Source organism: Calonectris borealis, chromosome 15 (genome assembly GCF_964195595.1).
Source record: "Calonectris borealis chromosome 15, bCalBor7.hap1.2, whole genome shotgun sequence".
In the NCBI taxonomy this organism is placed as follows: domain Eukaryota; kingdom Metazoa; phylum Chordata; class Aves; order Procellariiformes; family Procellariidae; genus Calonectris; species Calonectris borealis.
The window spans coordinates 13351626-13378564 of NC_134326.1; the positions used below are offsets into that span (position 1 = coordinate 13351626).

Genomic DNA, 26939 nt, shown 5'->3' on the forward strand with positions numbered 1-26939 from the left:
ACTGTTCCCACATTCATCACACAGGTACAGTTGAGTACCAGATCTTTTTTGAGCTCAGACGTAAATGAACACAAGAGTCACTTTCTATAGGTACCTCCATAGCTTCTAAGCTTGCTCCTTATGCAGTTTTGGACATGCATTTTGGAAATGCAGTTTTGGACACAGGCGATACGGGATTTTTTCCCGCAGAACGCGTAAGTGCCTTTTAGCAATTGTCCAGAAACTGAGCAGAAGTTGCCTGCTAGATGCCTCTCCCAAAGGTGGCCCTGTGCATTTCATATAATTACATGCTGTGAAGGGGCTGAGCCAGAGGCTGCTGTAGTTAGTGGGGATCTATCAGTCTTTGCAGGCTTTGGGTACGGTTCTTGCAAGCTTGCCATTTAACAAGCTGTAAAAGAGGTATGGCACAACCGGATTTGTGCAATGGCAGGAAAACTGTCGGTGATCGTTGTAAAGAATTGTTTTGCATAGGGAATCCAGAAGTAGCTGTTTGATAGGTGATTCATAAAGAACCAGGGGGGTCAAAGTGGTTCATTAAAGGAATCCTCTCCCTTTTAATGCTGATCATAGGGGTATTTAATAAGTGATTTTGAAAAGTGCTTGGTCAGTCTGATTTTTTCGCTGGAAGTAATGGGAGCCTTTCCTTTTGAAGACAGAGGGAATAATTGAGCCAGCACAGCAGCATCCTTTGACAATTTATCTCGAGAGCACCCTTCCTCTCCTGATCTTAGAAATCGGTGGGACCCCAGACTGTGAGGCAGATCTGGCCACAAGACTAATAGCTCTCCAGCTGCCTTCACCATGTTAGATATCTACCCAACGGTAGTAGTCCTAGGTCTTATGGTGATGAATTTTAGAACCAAATTCTGTCTGAGAATGTGTATAACTGAGTGGCACTACATACATTGAAAGCCAGATACATCCCTTTCTGGATTAAGATTTCTTCAGAAACAGTATACTGATCCAAGATCATTGGATTAGTTTGTTCTCAAAAGTACCTGTTCTATCACTGTATCTTAGCAAACAGTAACGCTAACACCTAATTTATATTTGAAATGGCTTTACTTCTACTGTGTCCCCATTTTGCCATCACAGAGTAGTGTGTGCATGTGCTAATCTGTACCTATAAGAGCTTGGAGCAGGTGAGGAAAGTGTACAGCCTTTAGCTATAAAAACAAGCTGGATAAAATAAATATTTACTTGCTAAGCAAACATATGCAAGTGCGTGCCATGAAACCGGTGATATCATTCCTGTGTTTAACAGATCTAGGGATCCCAGACCTAATCTGGCCTCTGCACAGCAATACAGCTTTCCCTTGATATTTGCTATTAGTTGAACATTAATTGATCGGAGGTTCCCAGAATGTCCTTGAAATTGTGGCACAAGCAGGAACTGTAACGCTTCTAATTTCAATAGCCACCAAACTAAAAATGCCTTAGGTACTGCCAGCATAAACTAATAGTCAGAAAAGGGGATGTGCAGGCACATTCATGTCTTTTTAGAGTGGAATAGAGACGACCCAAGTAAACCGAGCATAATTCATGTTCTTAATGTCTGGCCAGGACACGTGCCTGCCTGTTGTACCCGATGCTCTGAGCCCCCATCGTGATTCTGATCGGGATGATGTTTTTATAGGCATTACAGGGACAGCTGGAAATGGAGCAAATGCTTAAAAACTACTTAAAGCTCCAGGAAATCCTCTGGGATAGGCAGGGGGTCGGTAAATGTCACGCTTGCTCTGCATGCCTCTGCCAAAGTGGTGAGAGGGGTAAAAGGCTCTGGGGCCAGGGTGCCGTGGCAGCCGCTCCTCTACCGGGGTGAGCACGGCAGAGCCGGAGCCTCCCACGGCCACGGGCACGACTCTAACTGCACTCGGCTCCCATTTCCCGTGTTATTTTTGGCAGCACTGCAAAGAGAAGTCAGTAACGCTGCTGGAAATGGCAAGAAATGGGGCAGCTAAGAGGATATCAGGGCAGCGAGCAAACTCCACGCGTGCACCCCAGCCCCACTCAGTGAGCTCAGTGCTCCCGTGCCGGGCGGAGGCCCTGCTTGCTTATGCTTATTTAAAATCCCCCCTTTTTTTTTTCTCTGGGGGAGCAATGGGGCTGAAATGAAATCAATTCTCTTTTAATTTGCCTCTAGTGTAAAAGCCAAATGAACTCCATCCAGTGGAGCCATTCCAGATTTGTACATGTAAATCTGAGTGGGGATGTCACAGAAATTCTCCACACATGTAAAGCTTCCACATCTGGAAAAAAATATTATTTTACTTTCTTATAAACCACAGGTTTTCCAGTATTAAGGTTCTGGTGGCTTCTCATCTTCCTCAGAGCTTTTTAACCCTAGCTACAAAAGAAATCAAGAAAGCCATAGGCTATCCACATTTTAAAGAGATGATGGCAATGTCCTGGGAAGCAAAATGTCCCTGTTCTCTCCTGTTCTATTTTCATAATCTGCAGAACTCATGAAATGAAAGCCAGCAACGCTGAGTAGCACTAATATAACAGAACAGCGTGCTAGCAGAATTAAAGATCAGTATTTCTGATCAGAGCTTTGCCTTCAACTTTGGTTTTCTGACGTATGTAGTTATTTCAAAAGATACTTAGGTTGGTGAAATACAATTAAGCACAATATTAAGTCTTCTTCCGTTTGAGGGATGAGTATTCTCTGGTGGGGAGTGCCATGGGAGCAGCCATCAGAGGTAAGGTTGGACCTTGCATGGGATGCGTGTTAACTTCGAAAGAGCCAGGGAGACCGGGAGGTGTTAAGTCCAGCGAGAGGGTCCGTCTGTATTACATTGTCACTTCTGTTTCTTTGATTGTCCTCCTCCTCAGCAAATAGCCATCGCCCGGGAGGGTGACTTGCTGACCAAGGAGCGGTTATGCTGCGGGCTGTCCATGTTCGAGGTGATCCTGACGCGAATTAGGAGCTACCTGCAGGACCCGATCTGGCGTGGGCCACCCCCAACGAACGGGGTCATGCACGTGGATGAGTGCGTGGAGTTTCACCGGCTCTGGAGTGCCATGCAGTTTGTGTACTGCATCCCCGTGGGCACCAACGAGTTCACTGCAGAGTGAGTGTCCGTCAGCTGGCTCTGCCGTTAGTGCCGCTCATGAGCTAGCGGGGCCGACAAGCCCCCGAGGTGCCCTCAGCTGCAGTGATAGCCTCAGCCAGTGTAGAGGTAGAAGGGGAACGTGGGTCCTTGATGAAAGGACTTTGTTGTGCATGGAAATAAAGAGATGCCCAGAGAGCTTTCTATCTGAACAGCTGGGGAAAAGAGCAATATAAAGGGACATGCCCAAGGTGACATGCAGAAGGAGATGGGTAGATGGGCCAACAACCCAAGTCAGAGGCTAGGTCCTCATCCGTCTTATCCTGTGGTGCACCCTGCACAGCCTGGCCCTGGTGTAATTCTGCGTATCTCCTTCTGAGTTCATTTTCTCTAGGCGTATACCCACTTTCTAGGAGTAGGACTGAATCTGATTTCCCTAGGAATTCACCAAAGAAAGTTCCTGGTGCCGTGGTAGGACTTCTTTTACCTAATTCTATCCTGTCATCTCTTCCCACCCCGTCACCCTGTCCTCCTTCCAGGCAGTGCTTTGGAGATGGTCTGAACTGGGCAGGTTGCTCTATCATTGTTCTCCTTGGACAGCAACGGCGCTTTGACCTCTTTGACTTCTGCTACCACCTGCTGAAGGTGCAGAGGCAGGATGGGAAGGATGAAATCATAAAAAACGTGGTAAGTTGAAGGGTGAGGTCCCAAAGGACCTGAACCAGCAACTTCTCTCTCTGTTTTCTATCTTGCTTTGTCCAAACTCATAAATTACAACCATGCCCGGTGTTAACCTTATTCAAACTGGACACACTTGCTGTGAGATTTCCATCTGCAGTCTCAGCAGAGAGGCCAAGGTTTTAATTGGCTTGACAATCAAATCTTTTTTCTCCCAAAGCTTTTCCCTTCTTCCTGGGGTTGGGAAGCTGGAGCTGAGAAGCTGGTATTTCCAGCAACCATCCTGTGATCTCAGTGGCTTTATCAATAAGCAGCTGGGAGTCTAGACTTTAGAACGGTCAACTTAGGACCACTCACTGACCTTGTTAATGCTCTGTCTCGAGTCATCAAACCCTATAATGAGGTGAGTCACTGGTCCCTGGGAGGTGCTAAGTGGAACTGTAACACGTGTTATAGTTGCTTTGCTTTAGCAGAGGTTTCCAGCAGCAGGGCAGAGGTACTGGTACTTTCTAGCTGGTCAGATGACATAAGACTCTGTTCATCTACTGTTTTTCTCCCTCACCATCCCTCCAGCCCTTGAAGAAGATGGCCGACAGGATCAGGAAGTATCAGATCCTGAACAACGAGATTTTTGCCATCCTGAACAAGTACATGAAGTCGGTGGAAACAGACAGTTCCACGGTGGAGCACGTGCGCTGCTTCCAGCCCCCAATCCACCAGTCGCTGGCCACCACCTGCTAGTGTGGACACTGACCCTGCGCGGGTTGGGAAGGGAGAAGGGACTGAACCCAGAACAGCTAGGAGGGGTAAACTCGATGGCGTGAGACCTGGCAACAAAGTAAGACTGGGTATGCCTGCTACACACGAGGATGCATCTTCCCATCCGGCCCCGTTTGAGTGCATGTTCTTCTGTACCATCCCTGTGATTGGTTTTACTTGTAGCTTTCAGACTTGGGGGTGGGTGGGGCGGGCGGGCGAAATGTGCTTTTCTTCTATGAAGTGGTCCGGTTTTTCCCTGTGATTCATCCAATCGAACACATCACTCTGAAGCCATATTGCAGCCCCAGACGTGGGGATCCTGGTGGAAGAGCTCCATGCTTCCGCAGCGCTGGAAGCCCACTCCCACCGCAGAAGCAATGGGGGCAAATCAACACCCCCAATGACATATGCCACCAGCCATGGAGCAGGAGGGTCTGAAGACAAGCCCCTGATTCACTCTTTGGGGGGAAGAAGGGATGAAGGCAGGACGACACCTGTGGCAGCACCCTGAGGATCAAGTGATGGGCGCAGAGGAGCCGTGCCGGGCTGGTCTTGGATGGCTGCATGCCCCAGGCTGGGGATAGCTTCGTGCTCTCTGCCACGTTGTTGGCCTTTCTAGCATCTGTTAAAGGGAGCTTTGGCACATGGGTTTCAGAATAGCAATGATGTCGTCGCCAAATAACTCCTCAGCACTTCAGAGAGCTGGGAAAAGAGAAAATGGCCTGGCTTTTTCCCTGTTACGCGACATCCACGTATTTTAATGCAAAGGGTTCTCCCCCGAAGACACATCTTCCATGGACTAAACAAGATTTCTTACAGACTATGGAGGAGGCTGCATTCATGTGAATGTGCTCTTGAACATACTAATTTGGGTGGAAATAATCACTGGTCCTGACAGGAGGCAGGTGTAGTTATCTCAAACATACGTGATCTTTGATCTTCGGCCAAGGATGAGAGCTGGGGTGTGTAATCTGTGTGTGTTCTGGGATGTTATTTTCCCTTGTTTTAGACAAATTCCTAGTGGCACAGCAACCAAATATATTTCTTCAGAGAATGGTCACTATCAGCAGGGCTTAGGAAACTTCCCATCACTCAGAAATGATACGATTTTTCAGAAGAGGTAAAATACAGGATACCCAGAATTCTCCAGGTTTAAAGGCATTCAGAGGGAACACTGGAGTCTGTTTCCGTTTCCCACTCAGCTAATCTAAGATCCCTGGATATTGAGAACAAACTCAGTAGGAACTTCAAGGAGGATTTCATAACTCATGATCTTCCCTGCTTCCCCTCAGTAGTGTCATTGAAGTGATACAAAAGCTTGTGCTTGAAGTTAAAGGAGATCAAACCGCATGCTCCAAGAGAAAATGACGCTAGCCTCACCACTGGCAATATTTTAATTTCTCAGCTTTAGCCACGTCACAGCAGATAATTGCTGTTACAGTATACAGATGTGATAATATATATTCCTTTCATGCATTTCATCATGCCTTGTAAACTGCATGCTATTACAGATGTTAAAAAGCTAGAGCCTGGGCATTTATTCTCTCAGAGGGAACATATAATTAATTAGTAGAAATGTCCCAGCTGGAGTATTTTGTCTTAGGAAACAATAGCCAGCAAACTACTATTAGCAAGAGGAGATCTTGCTGGGTGGGGTGAATTTGTTCTCCCAGATGCTCACCACCTACTCCCTCGATAATCAATAAATACCCCACACGTGAAAAGTGCTGGACATTTTCACACCTTAGGTTTCCTTTAATTACCGAGACAGGCATTTAAACTGCAGGGAGGAAATTGTGTGGCACAGTAATCTGAAAGTAAAATGAAATCTCAGGAAGTCTGGCTGAAATCTTTGAGTGGCAGGGAAGGACCCAGCCCGGCCAGGCGAGTTGTTTCATCCGTGTCGTGAGGAAGAGCAGCAGAAGAGCATCTGGGACTCGATGACACTGCAGGGCTCTTGCTTTCTATTTACTCTTCCACTAAGGCTGTCGGTTCTGGTTTTCCATCATATTCCAACACTTCTACACTACTGGAGTGAGGGTATCTACAGATATATATTTTTAAAAGGAAGAGGAGAATCAAGCACTTTATTTTTTGTGCAAAACAAGATACGAGGAAGATAGATCCAACCAAGATCCTATTTTTCCTGACCTAAATAGTAAGTGCTTGTTATTTTGGTATGAAAGTGTTGCTGAAAAGGTGGCACAAGTCCCTGTCTGGCTCTCAGAGCCACCTCTGGGCACAGCACAAATTAAATGTCCTACTGCGTCTGACATGTTATGGGATGTTGGAGTCTTCTCAGAAACCAGCATGAGCAAGAAGTTACTACAAAAGAATGAACTGTACCACACGGCCCAGTCTCAGCTACCTAGACAAAACAGGATATAGTAAGGTGAATTTAAATGCCTGTTTTCGTCTGTTTAGGTTTGGAGTGAGTCATGAGATATTTTACCTAAACATGAATATCACTTTGCATTCTTTTGCTTTAGTTTTGCCATAGTAATTCTCTGAAACCCTGCAAAACACAGTTGCATGTACTTGAAAGAAAAGGTAGATGAAATCTATTTGTTGCCCTCAGATATGCTGGCAAAAACGTAAAATCCCTTCAGATTCCGAGGGATTAAATTTTGAGCGAAATGTCCAAAGTGCATGAACAAATGTAAAAGTGTTTTTGGCTGTAGAGTGTATACAGATGTTTTGCCTTGTTGCTCAAGTAGTATGAGATATCAGCTAGGAATAATCTTATGGTCTTCATTTCTGAGATTTGATGTTACTGTCCTTTTATTATCTAAAGGGTGCAAATAGTCTTTAGCTTCAGTTCTCTAACCCTCCTTGACTGTGTATGAGAAAGAGGTCCAGGCTTAGGTCTTTAAAGAACTCCATGAAAATGGAATTTTTTTCCTCCTATCCTTTTTTTAGTGTCATAATTGTTAACAGAAATAGGGAGCAAATTTGTAACAGTAGGGCTAAATAGTAACAGATTACCGCGGGGTCGGGCATATTCTCCACACTTGCAGACTTTCTGCCACGTTTGGGTATCTTCCTTGCAGATATGCTCTAATCCTATAGTTTTCAGCCTTTTACAATCTGCAGACCCCGAATTTTTTTTCCAAGGGAAATGTGGACCGCTGTCTGGATACTTTAAGTTCACTGACTGCGGGCTTGCTTTTTTACCTACATTTTCCTGCTTACTCTGAAGTAGTCTGCAAACTCCCCGGGATTTACCAGCCACCACTTGGAATGTCTACTTCAAAGACAACTTATTGTCTCGATACAGGAGTTACAGGGGGGAGAAGGGATGGCCTGAGTCATGAATGAAGTCAGACTAGGTTATTTTAACGTTCCCTCCGGCTTTGGCATTATAAAATGTGACTATTGGCAGTGCACATGCCTGTCTTGGATGATGCTACACTTGACTTTCAATGATACAATAGAAAGGGGAAGCAAACTAGTTCAAGCTCTGCACTTCAGTGGTTTTCCTTTTGAACTCTGACAGTACTTATTAGCATTGAACAACATATTAGTCCTTTTTCTCCTGCATTACTCCAGTCCAGTAGGTTCATGTGTGTTTGAGAACAAAAGAAAAAAGAATTGAAGGTGAAAAAAAAACCAAGAAAATATTCTCAAAAACTCTTGTCAAATGTACCATATTTGTATGAAAAGCTGCTTGAGTTATTTTGTACAATTAATTTTATTTATGGTGAGGTATATTTACGCTCGTGATCTGATACGGTGTTAAATTTTTGATCCATATTTGCTATGCAGCTGAAGATGATATTTTGGTTTTGTATTATTATTTTTTGCTGTTGTTCTAAAATTCAGCTAACAGAAGCTCCCATCTCCATTAGAAATGCTTCTGCAAGAGTAAAGCATCTGGCACATGGTGATATGTCCCGTAACACAGCAACCAACAGTGTGTACAACAAATGTGGGATGACTTTTGTGACAAAGAGAAATAAAAATTGGGCTCATTCATGAAATGGGCAGACTTTACCTTGTGGTGTCATCATCGTTGCAGTAACTATTATTTGGGGAGATCCTCCGACTGCATCTGGCACAGAGGAATAATGGCAGCATTTTGTTGATAAAAATGTCGAGCTTGTGTCAAAACCAAAGAAAAGGAAGGAAGCTTTGTGGCCAACACCAAAACAAACAAACAAATTTTCCTATCAAAAAGTTAATGGGTTTTGAGAAAAACACCCTTCCATGACAAATTTTCATTTGAAAACTTGTTTTAGTATATGAGGGCTGGGGGACGGAAAATTATATAATTATTTTTAATAGAATTTGACAGGCCCTACTCAAAATAAAGCTAAATTGAGGAGCTAATTTCCTCTCATTACCACAGCCTTGTCAATTCAACAGGGGCCTTTTTATTCGAGGAGACTCTCCTTGCTATTTTTTTCCAAATTTCTATTTGAAACCATCCTTAGGTTTGTGTTAAAAGCATCCGAGGAGCAGCCGTGGTTGTTGACTGCAGAAGGAGCAGTGGGAACCTAAGGGGAAAGACCTACTGGGAGCTTAGGAATTGGAGTGAAACAACGGACATGGATCTATGGGAGTGGGAGCACCTAGCTTCATCAGCTCTAGACAAAATACTGTAACTGATGTTCCCTTTTATAGCATCTTCCCAAGGTTTCCTCACAGGAACAGCTTCTTAGCTTAAGAGGAATAATGCAATGATTCTTCACATAAAATTGGAAGTGAACTTTACACCATGACCAGGCAACTCTGTTAATCTTTCTGATGTGCTTTAAGTCACAGGACACATGGTGTGCCTGCAGCGTTGTGTGTGTAACATACTGCTGCGGAGAACTATTTACCTGACGGTTGAAAGTTGCCCAATGTTTACTGATTTCAACATGGTTCTGCAACAGGGAATGGCAGAGAGGAGAGCAGGACTTTCTTCCTGACTCAGCCGCTGATACTAGGCAAGCTGCTTGGTTTTCATCCTTTGCTCCATCAAGACAACTTTTTTTTTCCTTCTTTTTTTTTTTTTAACTAATTTTAGCTGCTGTCTCGTGGATGCCCCAGTACTAACACCAGCCCTAAGAAGTGCCGAGAGCTCACAGGCTGCGTGGTCTCACCTGCAGCCAGAAGCAATACTTGCTTTGAGTATCAGGGTCCAAGACTCTGAATTTTGGACAACCAACCCTAAGCGACCAGCATTGAAGATACAGGCCCACATCTTTCTTCTTCCTAATGTTTCTAAATACGTTTACATCCTCAGATTGAAGGCACTTCACCACTGCAAAGAACAGTTCATTAATGATTGTTTCATTCTTTCAAAAGCATAACAAAATGACCCTTTCTGTGACCCCTTCTGCAAGCCTTTCACATCTAGTTTTGCTTGATTTAGAGTTCTGATGCAAACATCTGGCAGATAAGAGGTCTGCAAACAAATGATCTGCTGATAACACATCACTTCACCTTGTGGCACTCACTGCTGCTCAGATGCCTTCAGGCCTCCAATGCCTGCTGAACATCCACCTCCTATCCATCACCAACCCACCACTCCTGTTCTGCCAACATACATGGTTTATGGGGCCACAGTGACCTGGATCACTGAACTGATCGGGATAAAAAATTTAACAGCCCTGGGAGAAACAAGTTGGGGGGTGTTTTATGGGCTAATGACCCTGGAGCAGCTGAGTGATCCAGCACAGACCCACAGGTACGTGCACTGGCACAAGGAGGGCAGTACAAGGGTGGGAACCCACCATGGGTGTGATGGGCTTGGGAACTCTCCGCATTGGTGGTGTTGTCTAAACTCTTGTAGCACAGGAACTCATGTAGAAATGACAGCCTCAGCCACTGCAGACATGGTTACTTTGAGATAGGCTGAATTAAAAGCTGTCTGCTCAACAAAGTCCAGTCTTTCAAGCTTCGAGCATCCTTTCATGTAGTGCTGCAGTCATCTGAACACCAGGCAATTCCCTTAACCCCTACGCAATCAGGTCATTGTCAGAAAGAGAAGGATTTACCCTCTCTTTGAAGCAGCAGACGGCTCCTTGGAGCCCTCAAACTATACAAAGCCATAGCAGAATATTGCAACCCTGTTCTGAAAGTTTCCACAGGAACCATGCCTAGCAGACATCCAAGGGCAAAAGTTTCCATCACCGGTTAGCAGGATACTTCCACCATTATTTGTAACATGGGATAGTTGATACCCAGTATTTTTCCATCATTTTTCCAGACCAGAAGAGATGAGCAGAGAAGAGCAGGGGAAAGAAAAGCCTTTTGATGTTGCTAAAGAGGTTATTTGCATGCAAAGCTGTCTTGCTCTACCCCCTGGATTCCAGTCAAGTTTTTTGGCCTGGAAACCAGTATTTCAGGAAGAACTGCATTGTTAGAAGATGAGCTGCTAAGGAAGACTCCCTGATTTCTGATGAGTTATTTTCAAGGAAACATCTGATGCGAGTATCAACCAGTGAGGTCATAGCTTGGAGCTGAATTCCCTTAATTACAGCCTTCCCATTAAAATGAGGATATGAAGCAATAAAAGAGGCATTGGTTGCATCCCTGCTTTATTGTTATCAGTCTCAACTTGCCCTTGACTAAGTGTAGTAGGCAATTCCATGCCAATTCTACCTGGCTCTTAACTCCCCTATTGCCATACTCAGCCTTGCTAAATCCATCAAATGCAACTCCTGTGACTTAGTGATTTCATATACCACACCCCCGCAGCCCCTGCACCAGAGAGAAAGAAATATGTGACACACTTGTGTCCCATGGTTGACTGCAAGATCTGACTGAAGCTTCTCCCACGGTGGTGACAACTTGGCACGCTCCTTCCCTGATGCCTGATAGAGTCAGCTCGCGCTGCGGCGTCCCCTCCTTTTGGGACCCCTTCCCTGTCGTGTCTCCTCTCCTCCCAGACTGAGAACAGCTTCTCTTGGAGATCTCACCCCTTGTCAAATCTGGCAAGAGTGGCCCATGGGGTCAAATATCTTTGGGGATGAAGTGGGGTACATAAACACACGTGTATGTTGTCACATTAGCCCTTTCCTTTAGGAAATCAAGCTGACAGGGGAAGGTAATACTGTGGCCCAGAGTGCCTTTTGCTTTTGACTGCACCACCCCCTCTGCTGTGGCAGTCATTTATGAGGTTGCACCATGACCAAAAAGATTATTTTAACCCTAGATCCCTTCCATAAAAATTTGCTCCCTCCCTAACACCTCTCTGTGCGCAGTGGGGAAGTGTGCTCAGCACAGATGTCAACAACGCTCACCCACAGAGGCTTGGAAATTATTTTGGATGCAGTTTAACTGCCAATAACCACATCACCATCAGGACTCCCCAGCTACAAGCAAGACCTCGGGGTGTTGGAGAAGGTCCAGCAAAGGGGAGAGCCCCACAGTGCCCCCGAGCACCGGAGCGGAGCAGCCTGCGAGGGGACGGGGACACAAATTCCCCCAGGCAGCCGCAGGCAGCCAGCACTGCAAACACAGCAACACTTGTCCCACTAGCTCTTAACCAGCATTGGCGAGTAAATTTACTAAATAAAGGCCAAATCCTGACATCATTGTCTTGCCCAGGGTGCTTTTTGCCTGCATAATATGTAACAGCAGCAGAAGTTGCTCCCAGACCACTGATAAATCAGCGCACATTTCCTTTCCTACCTCAAAACCCCCTGCCACACAATTTGGGTTGATTATCAAGTGCTCCTGTGATAAAGGGGAGGACGTGGGATTTGGCTGGCACAGCCTCTCCCAGCCAGTGACCCAGAAGTCTGTGACTGATGAACAGACCTAATTAAAATCAAATGACTCACAAAACACTTGAACATTACATTTGCTGGAGAAAACAGTTGTACAGAGATAGGATCAGGTGCTGAGCAAAGGAGCCATGCGGTGCTAGCAATGCTGCAGCTTCACAGTTTAAGGGCAATTTCTGTAGTAACAGGCAATATATTTTATGGGGGGGAAAAAGGCAAATTTTCAGACATGTTCAGATCCTACCTACCATTTCTACCTATGAATGTGGGCTTGCTGAAGAAAAGCTATTGGTTTTACCCTACAGCGATATCTGGCTAATGGCTCCTGCTGCAATAAAAGGGCTTTTGTATCGGCAGTAGGTTTCTGTGTACACATGGCCACCGCACACAAATGCAGGAATGAAGGACGTCGGCAGAGGAGGGTGGGGATGAAGGCAAAACACACTGGTGTGCAACATGCTCTGAAACGTTCACGGGCTAATATTAGCAAGAGAGGTTTTGGCTGCAGTAGGACGGGGAGTTGGTGGGGGAGCTACAGCCCCCGATCTATAGCACGGACTGAACCACATGGCCATGACGAGGCCTGCCAACTAAACGGTCACAAAATAAAAGGGTGTAAAATGAGTTTAAGTGATGGAGGAGCCCATGGGCTGGAGCTGACTTTCTCAGGGCTGGGATTCAGCGCGGAGGCAGCTAAGTCTTAAATCACAGCTGCTGCTGCTGCTGCTGGTGAACTTGTGTCCTGGATCTCTGATCTCCTTTTGCACAACGCTTCACAGCACAAGAGTGCCCTTGTCATTACACACTCGTCTTTTGTTGATATTTCTTTTTCAATTTCTGATTTTCTTTTTCTTATTTGCCTGGAGCCTGGCCTTTCCCACTACAACTCCAAAGTCAGGAAGGTCCATTAGGGAAATTTGGCCTGACCTTCAGCAGAGAACATGCCTTTGCCCAGCGAGTACATGATGCAGGGAACCCCACACCCACCACAAAACTTCCATTAGGATATATCCGTCTTCCCTAGACCTCTACGTGTTTCTCAGCCCCCCCCAACCTTCAGTCCTACACCTACTGCACACAGCCATAGTACTAAGTGGAGAATAATAAACAGCAATGCCTGAAGCAACAGGACACTTTCTGAAATGTTTCCTTGCTGTATTAACTGCAGTTACAGTCTCTTTTAGCAAGAGGAGATATCTTCAGGAGTACAAACACTGTTCAGGATTTAATTTCTCTCGTTTACTTTTAATTTCTGTTCCACCGCTCTCCGCGCACGTATAAAGTCCACAGCTTTGCAGCATGCACAACCCACTCAGCGTACACCCAGTGTCCCCCAGCTCAGCCCCTGCAACTGGGCTCACACACCACCTAACCAGAAGCGCAGCCTCCTGCTTTCACAGCACCTTCTCCCAACCACTGCAGTAAGAAAAACCCACTCCAGAGGAGAAATCCCCGTCTGGGCTGAGCCAGGATCTGTGCAAGGGCGGTTGAACCCACCCGCTGTGCCACCATACCCTCCTCCTCTCCCCCGCCAGCCCCGAGCAGGCAGGGGAGGCAGGGGACACAGCAGTGGGGCTGTGCAGCCGGGGCGCAGGGGTTCCCCGGGGCGGTGGCTCGCCCAGGGGAGCGTGCAGGGCTTGCGTGGGCATCTGCCGCCGGTGCACCGAGCCCGGCGACGCGCCAGCCCCGTCCCGGAGGAGGAGCCGGCCGGGCAGGTGTGCTGGCAGCCCGGCCCAGCCCTGCCCAGTCCCGCCAGCAGCGGCTTCTGCCCTCTGCGCCGGGATGCTCTGAGCCGTCCGGAGGACGAAGGAGATGGGGCCGCTGGAGGCGAACAGCAGCTGCAGCAACGGTGGGTGCACCCCGGCCCGGCAGCGCGGGGGGGAGCGGGACAAGCCCCGGGGCTCAGCCCTGCCCGCCCCGCTCCAGCGGCCCCGCGGGGAGCGGCGGGAGGGTCCCCGGGCAGGCGGGCAGCAGCCCTGGCTTCCCGCCGCACCCCCCCGGCCGTATCCCCCCACCCGGCTTTGGGGCTGTTCTCTGTCGCTGCTGTTTTTCTGGGTTTGGGTTTCTTTTCCTTTTTTTGAGGTCTGTATAGGAATGGGAAAACTCCCTTTATCCGCAAGCCACCCACAGCCTGCTCCGCCAGCAGCAAGCGCTGCGCTGTGTCAGCCTTACAGCGCTTACAGAGAAGCTAGGCATTTTTTTTTGCCTTTAAAGATTACCTAATCCAGTCGGTAATCACCCCATCCCACTGCCTTATGCTTGTGCCCAGTAGCACATGGTGGAGACTTTTACCCAGCCGAGGAGGCTAGATGCCCCCCTATTCCCCAGGAAATATTTCCACAATCAAGGATGTTTTTCCATTAGAAAAGAAACCTATTAGGGCATCTTTGGAAACTCATCTAGAAAGCCACTGGAATTTTTTCCATTAGAAAAAGTTTGGATCCAGTTCAGATCCAAGTCCTCAGCTACAAATGCCAGGGACGGGGGGTGCAGCTGCAGAAGATCTAAGCCGGTCTTTTGGTTCAGGAAAAAGGTGGGACCCGTGCCCCCGCTGCCGGCAGTGCTGTGAGTAGTTCAGCCATTGCATACCCCTGCCTGCAGAGACACAAATACTTGCTCCGTAATTCCTACGTCAGAGGAATTTTTCCTGGCAGAAAATTAAAGTCTCTTACTACAAAAGGACTTTTGTGACACTCTACCTGGCTGTTCTGTTCCCCACAGTCAGTCACGCTGTCTTTACTACGCTCAGAGTGAAGATTGCAGTAGAAAGATGTGCTGGGTGTGGTAAAAGCGTGAGGGTAGGAAGAAACTCAGCGATTTTCCCACCCACACACAGCAATACACCTTGGCTAGAGACACGGGGGTTTAAGTGTTTTTGTGTTAACAGCAGAAAACCATGCCTGCTTTTAGTCCTTCCACACTGGCAGGACTTGGTGTGCTTTACGAGCACTCAGGCACTCTGCAAATACGTAGAATAAAACCATTAGACAGAAGAGGCAACATAGAGATGAAACTTTGGTCCGGGACGAGCCTGTTGTTGTCTTACGAGCGATCCCATGGCACTGCTCAGTACACAGAGCTGGAAGAGATGCAGAGTTACAAAGTACTGGCATCACTCCACATTAAATGCAAAGCTGTAAGCTGCAGACAAGCTGGCAGATGCGAGGATTCATTGGCTGAAAGCACCAAAGCCTTTGAATCAACAAGGTTGAGTGTTGATAAGGCATAGTTCAAACTCGTAACGTTGGAGTTTGGTGGAGAGACTTTGGCATAGATATTTGGAAATTCAAATTACATTATTATAGTAAGGTCCTTGTGGCCTTCCAGTTCAGTGTGTAGACTGGCAGACGTTCAGTATCAACGAGCTGCTTGAACTGCACGCCATAAATCTGTCACTCAATACCTTGCCATTTCCACATGAGTAAAGAGGTGTCCTGAGTTAGTTGAGAGCTGGTGGGTATGTGCTGTTAGGGTGACAGCATGGGTGGCTGTTCAGAGGGACATCTGAATGAGTCCAAAGGCCAACAGAGGCACTGTTGATAGTCATATCAGTAATTTGCTGTTTTATCTCCACGGTGGTCTCACAGGGTCTCTGGTCACCCTTTCGTGCCTTTCCCACCGGGTTGTGTGCCGAGTGATCAGTGATGCTGACCCAGCTGACTCTGTCCAGGACAATGGGACTTTGGATAACTTCTGGGTAACTCAGCTGGAAAGCAATTATGGATTCTATATTGGCCTGGGCTTGGCTGTCTTCTCCAGCTTCCTCATCGGAAGCAGCGTCATCCTCAAGAAGAAGGGGCTGCTACGGCTGGTGGAGAAGGGAGGCACCAGGGCAGGTAAGGCTTCTGTGGGGGGCAGGAGGGAGGAGGTCTACCTGTTCCCAGAATGACACGCATCATCCAAAGTCCAGCACTCATAAGGCAAGGGAACCCCTCTGGGTACAGGTCAGCCTTCCATCAGCAATGTAAATAAGATCTTTTGTGGATGCATTTTTGTGTGCGAGACCCAGAGAGCAGTGCTGTGCTGTAGCTGAGGAGCTAATTTACAGAGCCCTGCGTTGGAAGGGCTCAGCTAAAAGCAGCATCCCCTGCCTTGCACTGCAAATAGGAAGTCACATGCACTGTGTGATCAGATGTGCACCCACCAGAAGAACAATACATGCCCATCACAGCTCTTATATGGGAAAGTGTGAGGCCAGGAGGAAGCAGAGCATTGAAAGCTCTTTGAAATGATCCCTTTGCACAAAGGTGCAAGTCATCACTGTGCCAGAGACTGGAGCAGAACAGCACAGCTCCACGACCCACCTCTTGCTCTTATTGATGCACTAGGCAGCTTTGCCACCAAGTCACTGAGACAAGGATGCGACCCCACGCGCTTTAATTGCATTAGCAAGAGCCATTTATTAATGCAGGACTGCACACCTGCGCTCTGTGTGAACTCTGCTTGTGGTTTTCAGAAAGGATAATTCTGAGGTATGTTGCTCAACAGCATGTAGATAACTCTCCTCTAGCACCAAACTCTTAGGGCGAGGCCTGTGTTTATGTGCACGTATATATGGATGGGAAATGGTGGAGGAGCACTGCCTACAGCGGAATTGCAAACACACGCTCTAGCAGCAGCGTAAGTCCTACCTGGCAGCTGACCTACTTGCATAACTACAAAACAAAATAATGATAATTAAAATACTACTGCTTCCCAGTTCTGGCCTAGGAACAATTCTTAAATCATTTTACAAAGGAAGTAAATATCACAGTCCCCATTTTACTGTGTCGCCATATGGGGACACAGAGGCATAGAACGATGAAGTGACTGTCCAGAGTCAACCAGCAAAGCTACCAACAGCACCCGAGCCACAGGCCAGTCTCAAGTCCGTCTCCATCCTCTGCCATTATGCTGGCCACATGCAACTGCTGAACTCAGATGGGTTTACTTTTTGGCGTTATATTTGCACAATGAAATATCAGTATTGTTTCAACTGTAGGAGATGTCTCTCTTCTCCTTCCCTCCATGAACTGCCCCCACAACAGAGCCAAGCAAGTAAAATGAGAGCAAACCCCTCCCTATTTCTCAGGATGTTTAACCAGGAATTAGAGATTAATGACAGAAAACTGCAGCTGACAGAAAGAGTTCTTGAGAAAAAACTCAACCAAGCAAAAAAAAAAAAAACCCACCACAAATAAACAAAAAAAACCCCACCACAAAACAAATAAACCAGTAATTTCTAAGGAATACCAAAGCATAACATTTGAACTTCAGCATTTGTTGAGGAACCAGAAGAGGCTGAATTCTAGCAAAAGATTTTTCCACATGTCCTGAACTCTTCCTGTCCGCCTCTTCGTTCCCCCTTTCCCTGTCTCGCCCTTTGATCTCTCAGTCCCAGGGTTTCACCCCTGCTATCTGAGCACATCACTGTTCTCCGGGGCAGGTCAAACACTGCTGTTACTGACAGCTCCCGCCAGGTCAGACTTATCAAAAACACGGGCTCTCTCTGATCCAGCAAAACCAGCGTTCACAATGTCAGCAGGCTCAAGCTCCTTACGTCTAACAACTTGTGAGTTAAGACCAGAGCTGGATTAGTTCCCAACACAGTATGTCCATTCTTCCTCATTTATATGCACATTTTCTTTCATTTAATTGTTCCAATGCCAGGAATAGTTTTTCATCAGAAATGCTTAGTCACATAGTGACTGTTCCACAGAAAGTTAACATCAGGATTTGTGGCAGTTCAGGCTGAGGCCCTACAATACAAAGCAGCGTACAAAAGGCGCAGATGGCTTTTGGGACAGGACGCAGGGAGCCTTCACCACGACCGTACAGCAACACGAACTATGGCACCACATGCCCGCACCGAGCAACCGACCAGTTTTTCCCCTCTTCATCCTTCATAGCTATAACCCCCACTCAGCTGGGTTTGGAAAAACTCATTGCCTTACCTTAGAGCCCATGGGCGAGACTCCACGGCGAGCTGGTGCGATGCGAGGTGAAGCGCAGGCTCCCGGCGGGCAGGATGCAAGCTCCAGCGTCCCAGGGAACAGCCTTTGGGTGGGGGGCACCCAGCGCAGAGCAGCCCCTTCCATCCTTCATCCCTCTGCTCTGGGAGCACCCCACAGAGAACAGGCAAGTGGAACATGCAAGATGAGACATGACCAGTTCGTGGGAGCTCAGCTGGGGTGTTTATTGCTGGGTTTAGGGGCCGATGCACCTGATGAACCAGCGAGGATGACCACAGCTCCCAGGGCTGAAGAGCAGCCCCAAGCTCCATGCTGCAGCAGGGCAGGCTGCACCCCAGGCCGATAACCTCTATGGCTTTGGGGCAATGGGTGCCATTCCCATTGCCACCCAGGATTAAACCACTGCTTTTATCGTATTTGCATTGTCCAGCCCTAAGTGCCACCTTCCGCTAATCCCTCGACTCAACATAATTTCCACGTAGGATGGCATATCTGCATATTTTGTCTTTCCAGGCTGTTTTCTTTGTCACACTCTTCCCCTGGCAATTTATCCCTCTCCAAGGGGACATTTCTCATCTCTTGCTCCGAAGAACACGGTTGTTAACTCCTGCATTCCTGTGTGCTTTGTTTCCCCAGGAGACGGAGGCCACGGCTACCTAAAGGACTGGCTCTGGTGGGCTGGCCTGTTAACCAGTAAGTAGAAGCTGTTTCCCTGGGTTTGCAGCTTTTCCAGGGTCTGTCCCTGTGAATCAGGTGTGGAACGAGCCCAGCATCTGGTGGCTTAAAGCCTTTTTTCTGGCGAGTTCCCCCATCCTCAGCAGAGGTACCTCAAGGAGAGCAGAGGCAGTGAGCCATGCAGGATCTCCCTCACCATCCTCCTGCAGGGCTGGTAGGACTTGCTAGCTCAGTTTTACCCGATCAAAAGCATGAAAAGCCAAGTTGTAATAAGGCAGCTGGCTGGTCTGCCTGTGTACCAGGCACAGGGCAAACAGCCTCCCGTGCGTGCCTGGGGGCTCCAGGAAAGGTTGCTGCTGCAGCACAAGGGAGATAACAAGGAGGCGTTGGTAGCAGCTCCTTCCTTGAGCAAAACTTGTTTTCCCTTAGAGCAAGCCTTAAAACCTTTTTTTCATGCTGTAACATTACAGTATCTTCTCAAATTGCGCTCATAGCTGCGCAGAGAGCAGCAGATTTCACAGGAGGGTTTTTCAGAGCAGTCTTTTCTGGCTCTCGCTGCTGCAGCAGCAGCTCAGGGTGCTCCCACCTTGCTCTGCCCTGGCCGCTCCTGCTGCACAACCACGGTAGCACAGCCCATAAGCAAGCAGACAATACTCACTGCTCAGGGGACAAGGACGGCTCAGCTGGAGGGGGACACCACAGCCCCAAGGAGACGCTCTGTGGGTGAGGAGCAGCCTCCCAGCACTGGGGCTCCCACAACTGCCCACCGCCTCCTTAATTCCCCAGACACACTGCAGCTGCCTGGCTGGGCTATAGGGGTTTAATGAGTTAATATGGGTCAGCTGGGACATGGCCAAGCCCTGGCACTCCCAGCCCTTCTCCGTGTGGGTACAGGGCTCCGGGGATGCCTCTGTGCTTGCATTAATTTGTAATAGAGAGATTTTCACCCACTATCTGGCCCTGTTTAGAAGCAGCATGAAACCCCCATAATAAAACCCACTCTCTAACTGACATCTTACTAGTCTGCAAGCCCACAAGAGAAAACACAAAAAGTATACTGTAACTCACCGGTATTTATTTTTCTTGTGTTTGTTTAGTGGGTGGAGGGGAAGCTGCCAACTTTGCTGCCTATGCCTTTGCTCCTGCAACTATTGTCACGCCTCTGGGGGCTCTGAGCGTGCTCATAAGGTGATTTATGTGTCTATAGTTTGCAATTTGCCTTTTTTTATTTGCCTGTTTGTCTTGTAAGATAGAAAGACTTGAAGTGATGCTAATATGATTTATTCTGCTGAAAGGAAAAAATGTCTCGGTGTTTTCTAAAAAACGCTCTAACAGTTGTTGTCCTTTTGGAGGATCATTTGGAAACCACTGAATTAAGTGGCATGCCCTTCTGGAAATGCTGCGTGTGGGTAGCAGCTGCATACACTTCAGGTTAAATTATTGCAAATATCAGTGTTACTGCCTTCCTTATTCCAGCTCTTTAGCCAATGCAAGGTTGGGTTTTTTGTTTTGGTTTGGTTTTGTAGTGAACAGTACTAAAAATCTAAAAGGGTCAAAAATATCAGGCTTGTTTTTAAACTGTCTTTCATTTGCCTTTTATTTTCTAGGCTTTTAGGGTGCTCTGATGTTGTGGTTTTATACTTTTTTCTGTTGCCAAAAGGGCTGAAACCTCATTTTATTTTTTTTATTTTTAAAAAGGAGATTCATATCAAAATACATGACTCCGGGTACTGAAGGTTTTATAGAAGGGCTGTTACTGCGAAATGCGTAAGCAAACTGGGAGTTGGGACTGCTCTGTGTCTTGCCCCAAATTTTTATGGACAACAACTAGGTATTTTTGCAGATATATCTATAGCCCCTGTACCGTCAGAGTTTCTCTGGGGCTTAATAGTTCTGATGATTTAGTTAAAATTAATGTAACACTTTTGTTGTTACGTTGGAGTTTTTTCTGTGTTACACTGGTCCTGGAAGTCATTTCCTTGGGCACTAAAGGAACAGTTTAGCCCAACAGTTCATGAGTGAATCTGGAGACCTTGAAAATATTTCTGAAGATGTGCTAACACATTCAGCATTTTTTCACCTTGCTGATACCTGCGCTGTGATCTGCAGACCACACCTGCATCTCTGCAGGTTCAGCTGTCAGGAGATGCAATGTGATTGTGTATTAACACACTGGAATCCAACAAATTTACTCCAAATTTGTGTCCTTGTATCACATGAGGGCGTTCTTTACCTTATTTTAGCTGCTATTCCTTCTTTAAAGGACTTTAAAGCACCTTAAGGCTGACATTTTTCTGTCCTGTGCAGTGCCATCCTGTCTTCGTATTTGCTTGGAGAACGGCTTAACCTGCTGGGAAAGCTGGGCTGCATGCTGAGCCTCGTGGGCAGCACCGTGATGGTGATACATGCCCCAGAGGACGAGGAGGTCACCACTCTGGACGAAATGTCTTCTAAGCTGAAAGAGCCAGGTACACAGGAGGTCGTGTCTTCTCTCTTAGGGCTGGGCAGCGTGTACTGCTCTGTCCTCCATCCCTGCCACTCAGTTTTGAGTTATTTTTCTCCTTCTTCCAGGTTTCCTTGCCTATGCTGCAATCCTCTTGGCTGTCTGCTTCCTCCTGATCTTCTACCTCGCGCCCCGCTATGGCCAGAGCAACATCCTCATCTACCTCACTATTTGCTCCGTTATCGGTGCCTTCTCCGTGTCCTCAGTCAAGGGCTTGGGTATTGCCATCAAGGGCTTCTTTGCTGGCCGGCCTGTGCTGCAGCATCCTTTGACGTGGATCCTACTCATCACGCTGGTGGCATCCATCACTACACAAATTAACTACCTCAATAAGTCTCTAGACATTTTCAACACCTCTTTGGTGTTTCCCATCTACTATGTGCTGTTCACCACCATCGTCATCACAACTTCCATCATCCTCTTTAAGGAGTGGGTCACCATGACTGTAGTGGACATCATTGGGACAGTTTGTGGCTTCCTCACCATCATTTTGGGGGTGTTTTTACTCCACGCCTTCAAAGACATGGATGTCAGTTTAGGGAATCTACCACAAGTCCTCCAGACTGGACAGCAAGCGCCAGTCACTCGAGACGACAAGAACGTCCTGATAGAGGTGGACAACTCCAGCATCGCCCCAGAGGATAAACCCAAAGTATTCATGATCTACACCTAGTGCTTTGTATGCGAGGGTCTGGAGGTTGGGTGAATGGGTTGATGTCAATATTTCAGATGCTAGTGAGCAATTTAAAAAAGGAAAAGCAGAAAATAAAACCAACAGTGTCTTATCCAAAGCTTGGTAGAGTCAAGCCAAGTCTTTCTCTGGGCTTTTGGGTTGGATCTTTCTCACAGTGTGGCAGCAAGGGGTATGTTTAATCCTCACTGGGCTTTAATACAGCCACTGAAAATGAAAATCCTCTTGAAATATGATACTCCTGGGACAGAGCTCCTCTCTGAGGCCCCTTCCCGTCTCTTATTCTTGGCAGGGCTAATGTTTACTCTTGCACTCTTTCCCCTGGGTGGCCATTGATGTGTTTATTTCCAGGCTCTGATTGAGTCATTGATTAGTGTTCTTGTCTCTTTTTTTCCTTTCTAGACGCTTGCATGAACGCTAAAATACACACCGGTATCTCAAACGGAGGTGAGAGACAAGGACTGAATGGTGTACGCCTGCTATTCAGACTCCGCTCATCCATGTTAAATTACTTGCTCAACAAATATGGGACAAGAATATTGGTGAATATGGGCAAAACGTGGCGAATTTTGGAATAGGTGCTCACTTAGGCTCAGTGGCAGGACCCAAGCCATAAAGTGGTTTTACAGGACCGTGGCAGAGAAATCTTTTTCAGCTTTTGTTTTTTGTGAGGTGCAGGAGTTTCCCTGCAGCACAGTGTTAATTAGTTTTATGTGGGTTTTTGTTTGGTTGGGTTTTTTCCCTTAGCAGCTGTGGGTGCCTGGTGCCCAGGCCATGTTGATGTGGTTGTTGAAGCTGCTGGGCCTGACCCAGACCTCACCCAAGCAAGGGGCAGCCCCCGCTCAGGCTGGGAAGCTCTGGCAGGGTAAACCCTGTGTCAGGAGAAACACCGCCACCGTCTTCAAGACTTTTTGTGATCTGTGAAAATCTTTTCAGCGTGAAAGAGCAAGCGGCTGTAAATTTTAAGGTTTTTTCCTTAGCAAATGTCTTGGAGAGCCCCCCAACTCTTTGAGCCCCATGACCTGTCCTGCTAGCATTTAAGCCCAAAAGCTTTGTGGTTGTTGTTGTTTAGAGGGAGGTATGAGCTGCGTGTTAAAACCCGAACAGGCATAAGTGGGTGATGCTCTGCAGAGCTGTAGGGACGCAGTTTATCCCAGAGCACCCCTCTCCATCTCTCCCAATATAATATGGATGTTACCTGGACTCCTGCTCGCAGCTCACATTTTCAAAACCCCCTTGGATTTGTATCAGTGGTGAGGACAAAGGGATGAGAGAAATACTATTTTGAGCTGGAAGGTGAAAAAGGAAGGCATTACCGCAGTTGAAAGTTTCTCCCATCTTGCTGCCGGGTCTTACAGCACAGGGAGACTGGAGCCCATTTGCTCCCAGCAAATCCAAACAGGGAGCGGCAAAGCCTGAGCCAGCTTTTCCAATCTGGCTCGGTCCGGAGGCAGCTCTGGCTGGGTTAGCCCTGGACCAGGCACACACTGATGCTGTCTGAGATGCTGACCCTGTTATACCTGGGTCTGAGTGTCGCTGAGCAAATGCAACTTGGGGTTGGGCGGGAGAGGAATATGCAATCTCTTATTTTAATAACATTTCAGTACTTTTTTTTGGAATGTGGAAAGGGAAATAAAGGCTTTTTCTAAAAAAAAAAAAATCTTGCAGGTTGATCTCAAAGTTTTTAATGATTTCTCTGATCTTATTGATATAGCCCTAAAGGATAAACAGGCTGAAGGATAGCCGAGTACAGCAGAAATAGCATCTGGGGCAGAGAGTAAACAGCAGCGACCTCCTTTGGTAGCAGAAAATAATCCCAGTCATTCACTCTAGCTTTGTTTTTGGCGTTCTAATTGGTGTAATGCTTTATGCATTTTATTTTAGAGATAGATTGTAAACGGAACTCATCCTTCTCACTGCCTAGAACTGCATTTCATAAAAGCCATTCCTCCAGCTATCCTGCCATCTCTGGACAAATGCCACATATAAAATGAAGATTTGAACCAAGGTAACGAAACAGCACACAGTGACAGAGTATTTGTTAATGACAACTGACAAATTTATTAAAACTAGGCAAAAGGCACAATGAATTGCATTCTTCAAGTATTTGCATAGATGCACAGAGAGCATTATTGTAAACCATTAATATGTGGACACAGGAGAAAGTGAGATGTTTTTTGGTATGTGTTGTCCCAAGTAACATTATCTTTCAAAAAAAATAAGGTTTTACCATCTTTTACCCCTCCTGCAGTTCCCCTGTTCTCATTCACTCAACTTGCACACATATGAAAATTTAAAAAGGACTTACTTAAAACTACCTTTTGCAGACTTTATGATATCCCAGCAATAAAATTTTCCATTAGGGTTTGGGCACGTCCAGTTGTTCTCTGAGCTTTGTGTGTCTGGGGGGCATTTTTTAAAAGCTTGATCCCATGCTCACATGAAATGCAGTGAAAATATTCTCAGTGCTTTTTGATGGCCATTTGATAAAGATCAGGGGTTGTAGCAGAATTACGCTGCTGCCTTCAGGGAGGGCTCAGATATAAGATCAAGTTCTTGTGGTTGAATCTGTATTATTACAGGGGATGTACAGCATGTGCCCAGCTCACTGCTCCACCTGTGAGCAGTAAAACATGCCATTACATAGGCACATTAGCTGCACCCCAAGAAAGAACAGATTTGGGGATTGTTTGAATACAAGTTGTTTATACGTAATATAATCCAACTATAGAAAAAGACATATAAAGATTAGAAAGCTGATGTCTTTCACTGGCCATCCCTTATTTCAGAGAGAAGTATTTTAGGTTGGTTTGTTTTCCAGCCATATAGAAGGTAAGAAAAGGTCCAAAATGATCAAGATAAGGAATGATCAACCAGAAATTCAAGACACACCCTGTGTACTGTTTCCTTGTGGAGAAAGAGGTAGTAAAGTTGCATGAACGAGTGTGGTTTAAGTCATCCTACAGATATACTGCTACATATAACTACAAATTTAATGAGTGCTCAGGGTTTATCTGTTTTTTTTCAATCAGTAGAGCTTAGGGAAAGAGAACCGTCAGACCAGACTTTTTTTCGTTATGCCAATAATAGTTTCTCACATGTGCAGCAGCAATCACACTGTTTGAGGATTTGTCCATAATAAATCAGGCACAACAGAACTGTTGTAACCATAGCTCCAGAATTCCCCGTGTTCTCCTAGGAAATCATTTCAGGGAAAAAAAAAGAAAAAACTTTGGCATAACAAAAGGTCTTGATTTAAAATCCTGAGAAAAAATGTACAAAAGGCCAAACTATTAGGAGAAAAAAAAAAAAACAAATTCATAAGGGAGGGTCCTCAGGGTCAGAACCATCAGCTGCATAAAGTGCACACAGACAGCTCTCCCCATCCACATCCTGGAGAAAAAACATGGAGTAAACGAGCTGCCCTACAAAAGCACCATATGTCATAATTAATATTACATTTTACCACCTGGGCAATTTTAAGGTAGGTTTCTCACTGGTATGGGGAGCAGACAGCCCATGCTGAATTACTGCTCAGCACAGACCGAAGCCTGAGGAGACACGTGCAAAAGCATCTGCTGATTATCCACGGTACCGTATGCTGGAGAGGAGGTTTCAGCACTGGCTTTTGCTGAGCTTCCTTCTGGCCATTTGCTCTGTTATCTTGGCCAGAAGAGTTTCCCTGTCGTACCTTGACTGTGCCCCAGTGACACGGATGAGAGGGCGCGGGCCACGCTGGGGGTGCTGTCGGGTCTTACAGACCGAGGCAAGACAAGCGAGTGCTGGAGGACAGGCAGGTTGCAACGCTCTTGCTGAAGATGGTTATATGGGGAAAATAATGAATCTGCTCTATTAAAACTAATCAAAATCCACAGTGACCCACAAATTATTTTAACCAGGAATATTTCCATGGTTTGCTCCCTGTTGTGGCCCACTTGCCACCCACTGTAAACTGAGAATAAGCTGAAGAAAGTTATCAACGGCTGCCTTCTGCTCTCCCAAGAGAGAGCGATTTCGGTATAGCACCAACGTATGCTCCTGCAGCTGCGTGGATGGGCTGAGGAAGCCAACAGGGCTGGGTCTTACATGAAAGCCCATCAGGGCCAGCACCTGCGCTGACAGCTTGTTCTCCCTGGTAACACTTAAATAACTGATTAAAAACACGTGAAGCCCCCATCACCCCATCCCTGCATTGGATATTGCACAATAATTAAATACCGTATAAACAAGTCATCCCTATATGGAAAAGGCTATCAGCAGAGAGGGTTGAGTTCAGATTGGCATGTACCGGCACAGTTCCTGAGGGAAACTCCTGCCAAGCCTGATGGCAGCTTGTTGAGTCACATAGGTGAGGCTAGAGGAGAGGAACCGAGACACTGTCCGTGACTGTGAATGTTTTTTTTGGGTGATGAAGGCCATCCAGTCCCTGTGAAGGTCAGAGCCAGCCAGGAACAGACTGCTTCATGAGTGCCCACGGGAGCCGAGCTGTCCCACTTTGAAGACGTTCGCTGCTCCAGCCGTCCCGACACCATTCTGGGTGAGATGGAAAATGGAGAAAAGAGGGGTGAGCACTGATGAAAGAGCAAACTCTGCCCTCTCCCTCTCCTGGAGCTGCTGTTACAGCGGGCCAGGGGAAGCCTGTCTCCGTTCACATGCATTCACACCCTAATGCATCACGTAGGAAACTCTCCCACCAGGATCACAGTGAAGTTCATGCAGTTCTTCCCATTTTTCACAGCTGGCCTCAAGTATGTTGTCGGCTGGAGCTGTGTGGAGTGGAGGTGTTTTGTGTTAAGGGATGCAGCTTGCAGGGAGCTGAACTCAGTGACTCGAAGTCCCTTACTAATTGTCCTTCTTAATGACAATTTTGGGAAACAATCCCTGCAGAGAAAGCACCTCCTTAGCCATGAG

At 46.8% G+C, this 26939-nt stretch overlaps 3 protein-coding genes across 4 annotated transcripts in view; 2 read left to right on the forward strand and 1 right to left on the reverse strand.

The window, feature by feature from the left end:
• The window catches only part of CYFIP2 (cytoplasmic FMR1 interacting protein 2), a 50059-nt gene extending 41576 nt beyond the window's left edge, over window positions 1–8483 (forward strand). The window contains exons 28-30 of the mRNA XM_075164282.1: window positions 2836–3074; window positions 3593–3740; window positions 4305–8483. Of these exons, the coding sequence (XP_075020383.1) occupies window positions 2836–3074; window positions 3593–3740; window positions 4305–4472 (555 nt within the window). The 3' untranslated portion in view covers window positions 4473–8483. The remainder of the gene's footprint in view (window positions 1–2835; window positions 3075–3592; window positions 3741–4304) is intronic.
• A 5537-nt stretch (window positions 8484–14020) lies between these two features.
• Window positions 14021–24114, forward strand: NIPAL4 (NIPA like domain containing 4). Of its 2 annotated transcripts, XM_075164287.1 has the most exons (8): window positions 14021–14057; window positions 15796–16044; window positions 18796–18852; window positions 19932–20022; window positions 21142–21302; window positions 21406–21989; window positions 22431–22475; window positions 23913–24114. In XM_075164287.1, the coding sequence occupies exons 1-7, from the start codon at window positions 14021–14023 to the stop codon at window positions 22440–22442; spliced, it is 1191 nt and encodes a 396-aa protein (XP_075020388.1). In that variant the 3' UTR covers window positions 22443–22475; window positions 23913–24114. The 2 variants fall into 2 exon arrangements, with proteins under 2 accessions (XP_075020388.1, XP_075020387.1); XM_075164286.1 differs by lacking the exons at window positions 22431–22475; window positions 23913–24114 and having other exon boundaries at window positions 21406–22205.
• The window catches only part of ADAM19 (ADAM metallopeptidase domain 19), a 36074-nt gene continuing 32448 nt past the window's right edge, over window positions 23314–26939 (reverse strand). The window contains exon 23 of the mRNA XM_075164285.1: window positions 23314–26561. Within this exon, the coding sequence (XP_075020386.1) occupies window positions 26490–26561 (72 nt within the window). The 3' untranslated portion in view covers window positions 23314–26489. The remainder of the gene's footprint in view (window positions 26562–26939) is intronic.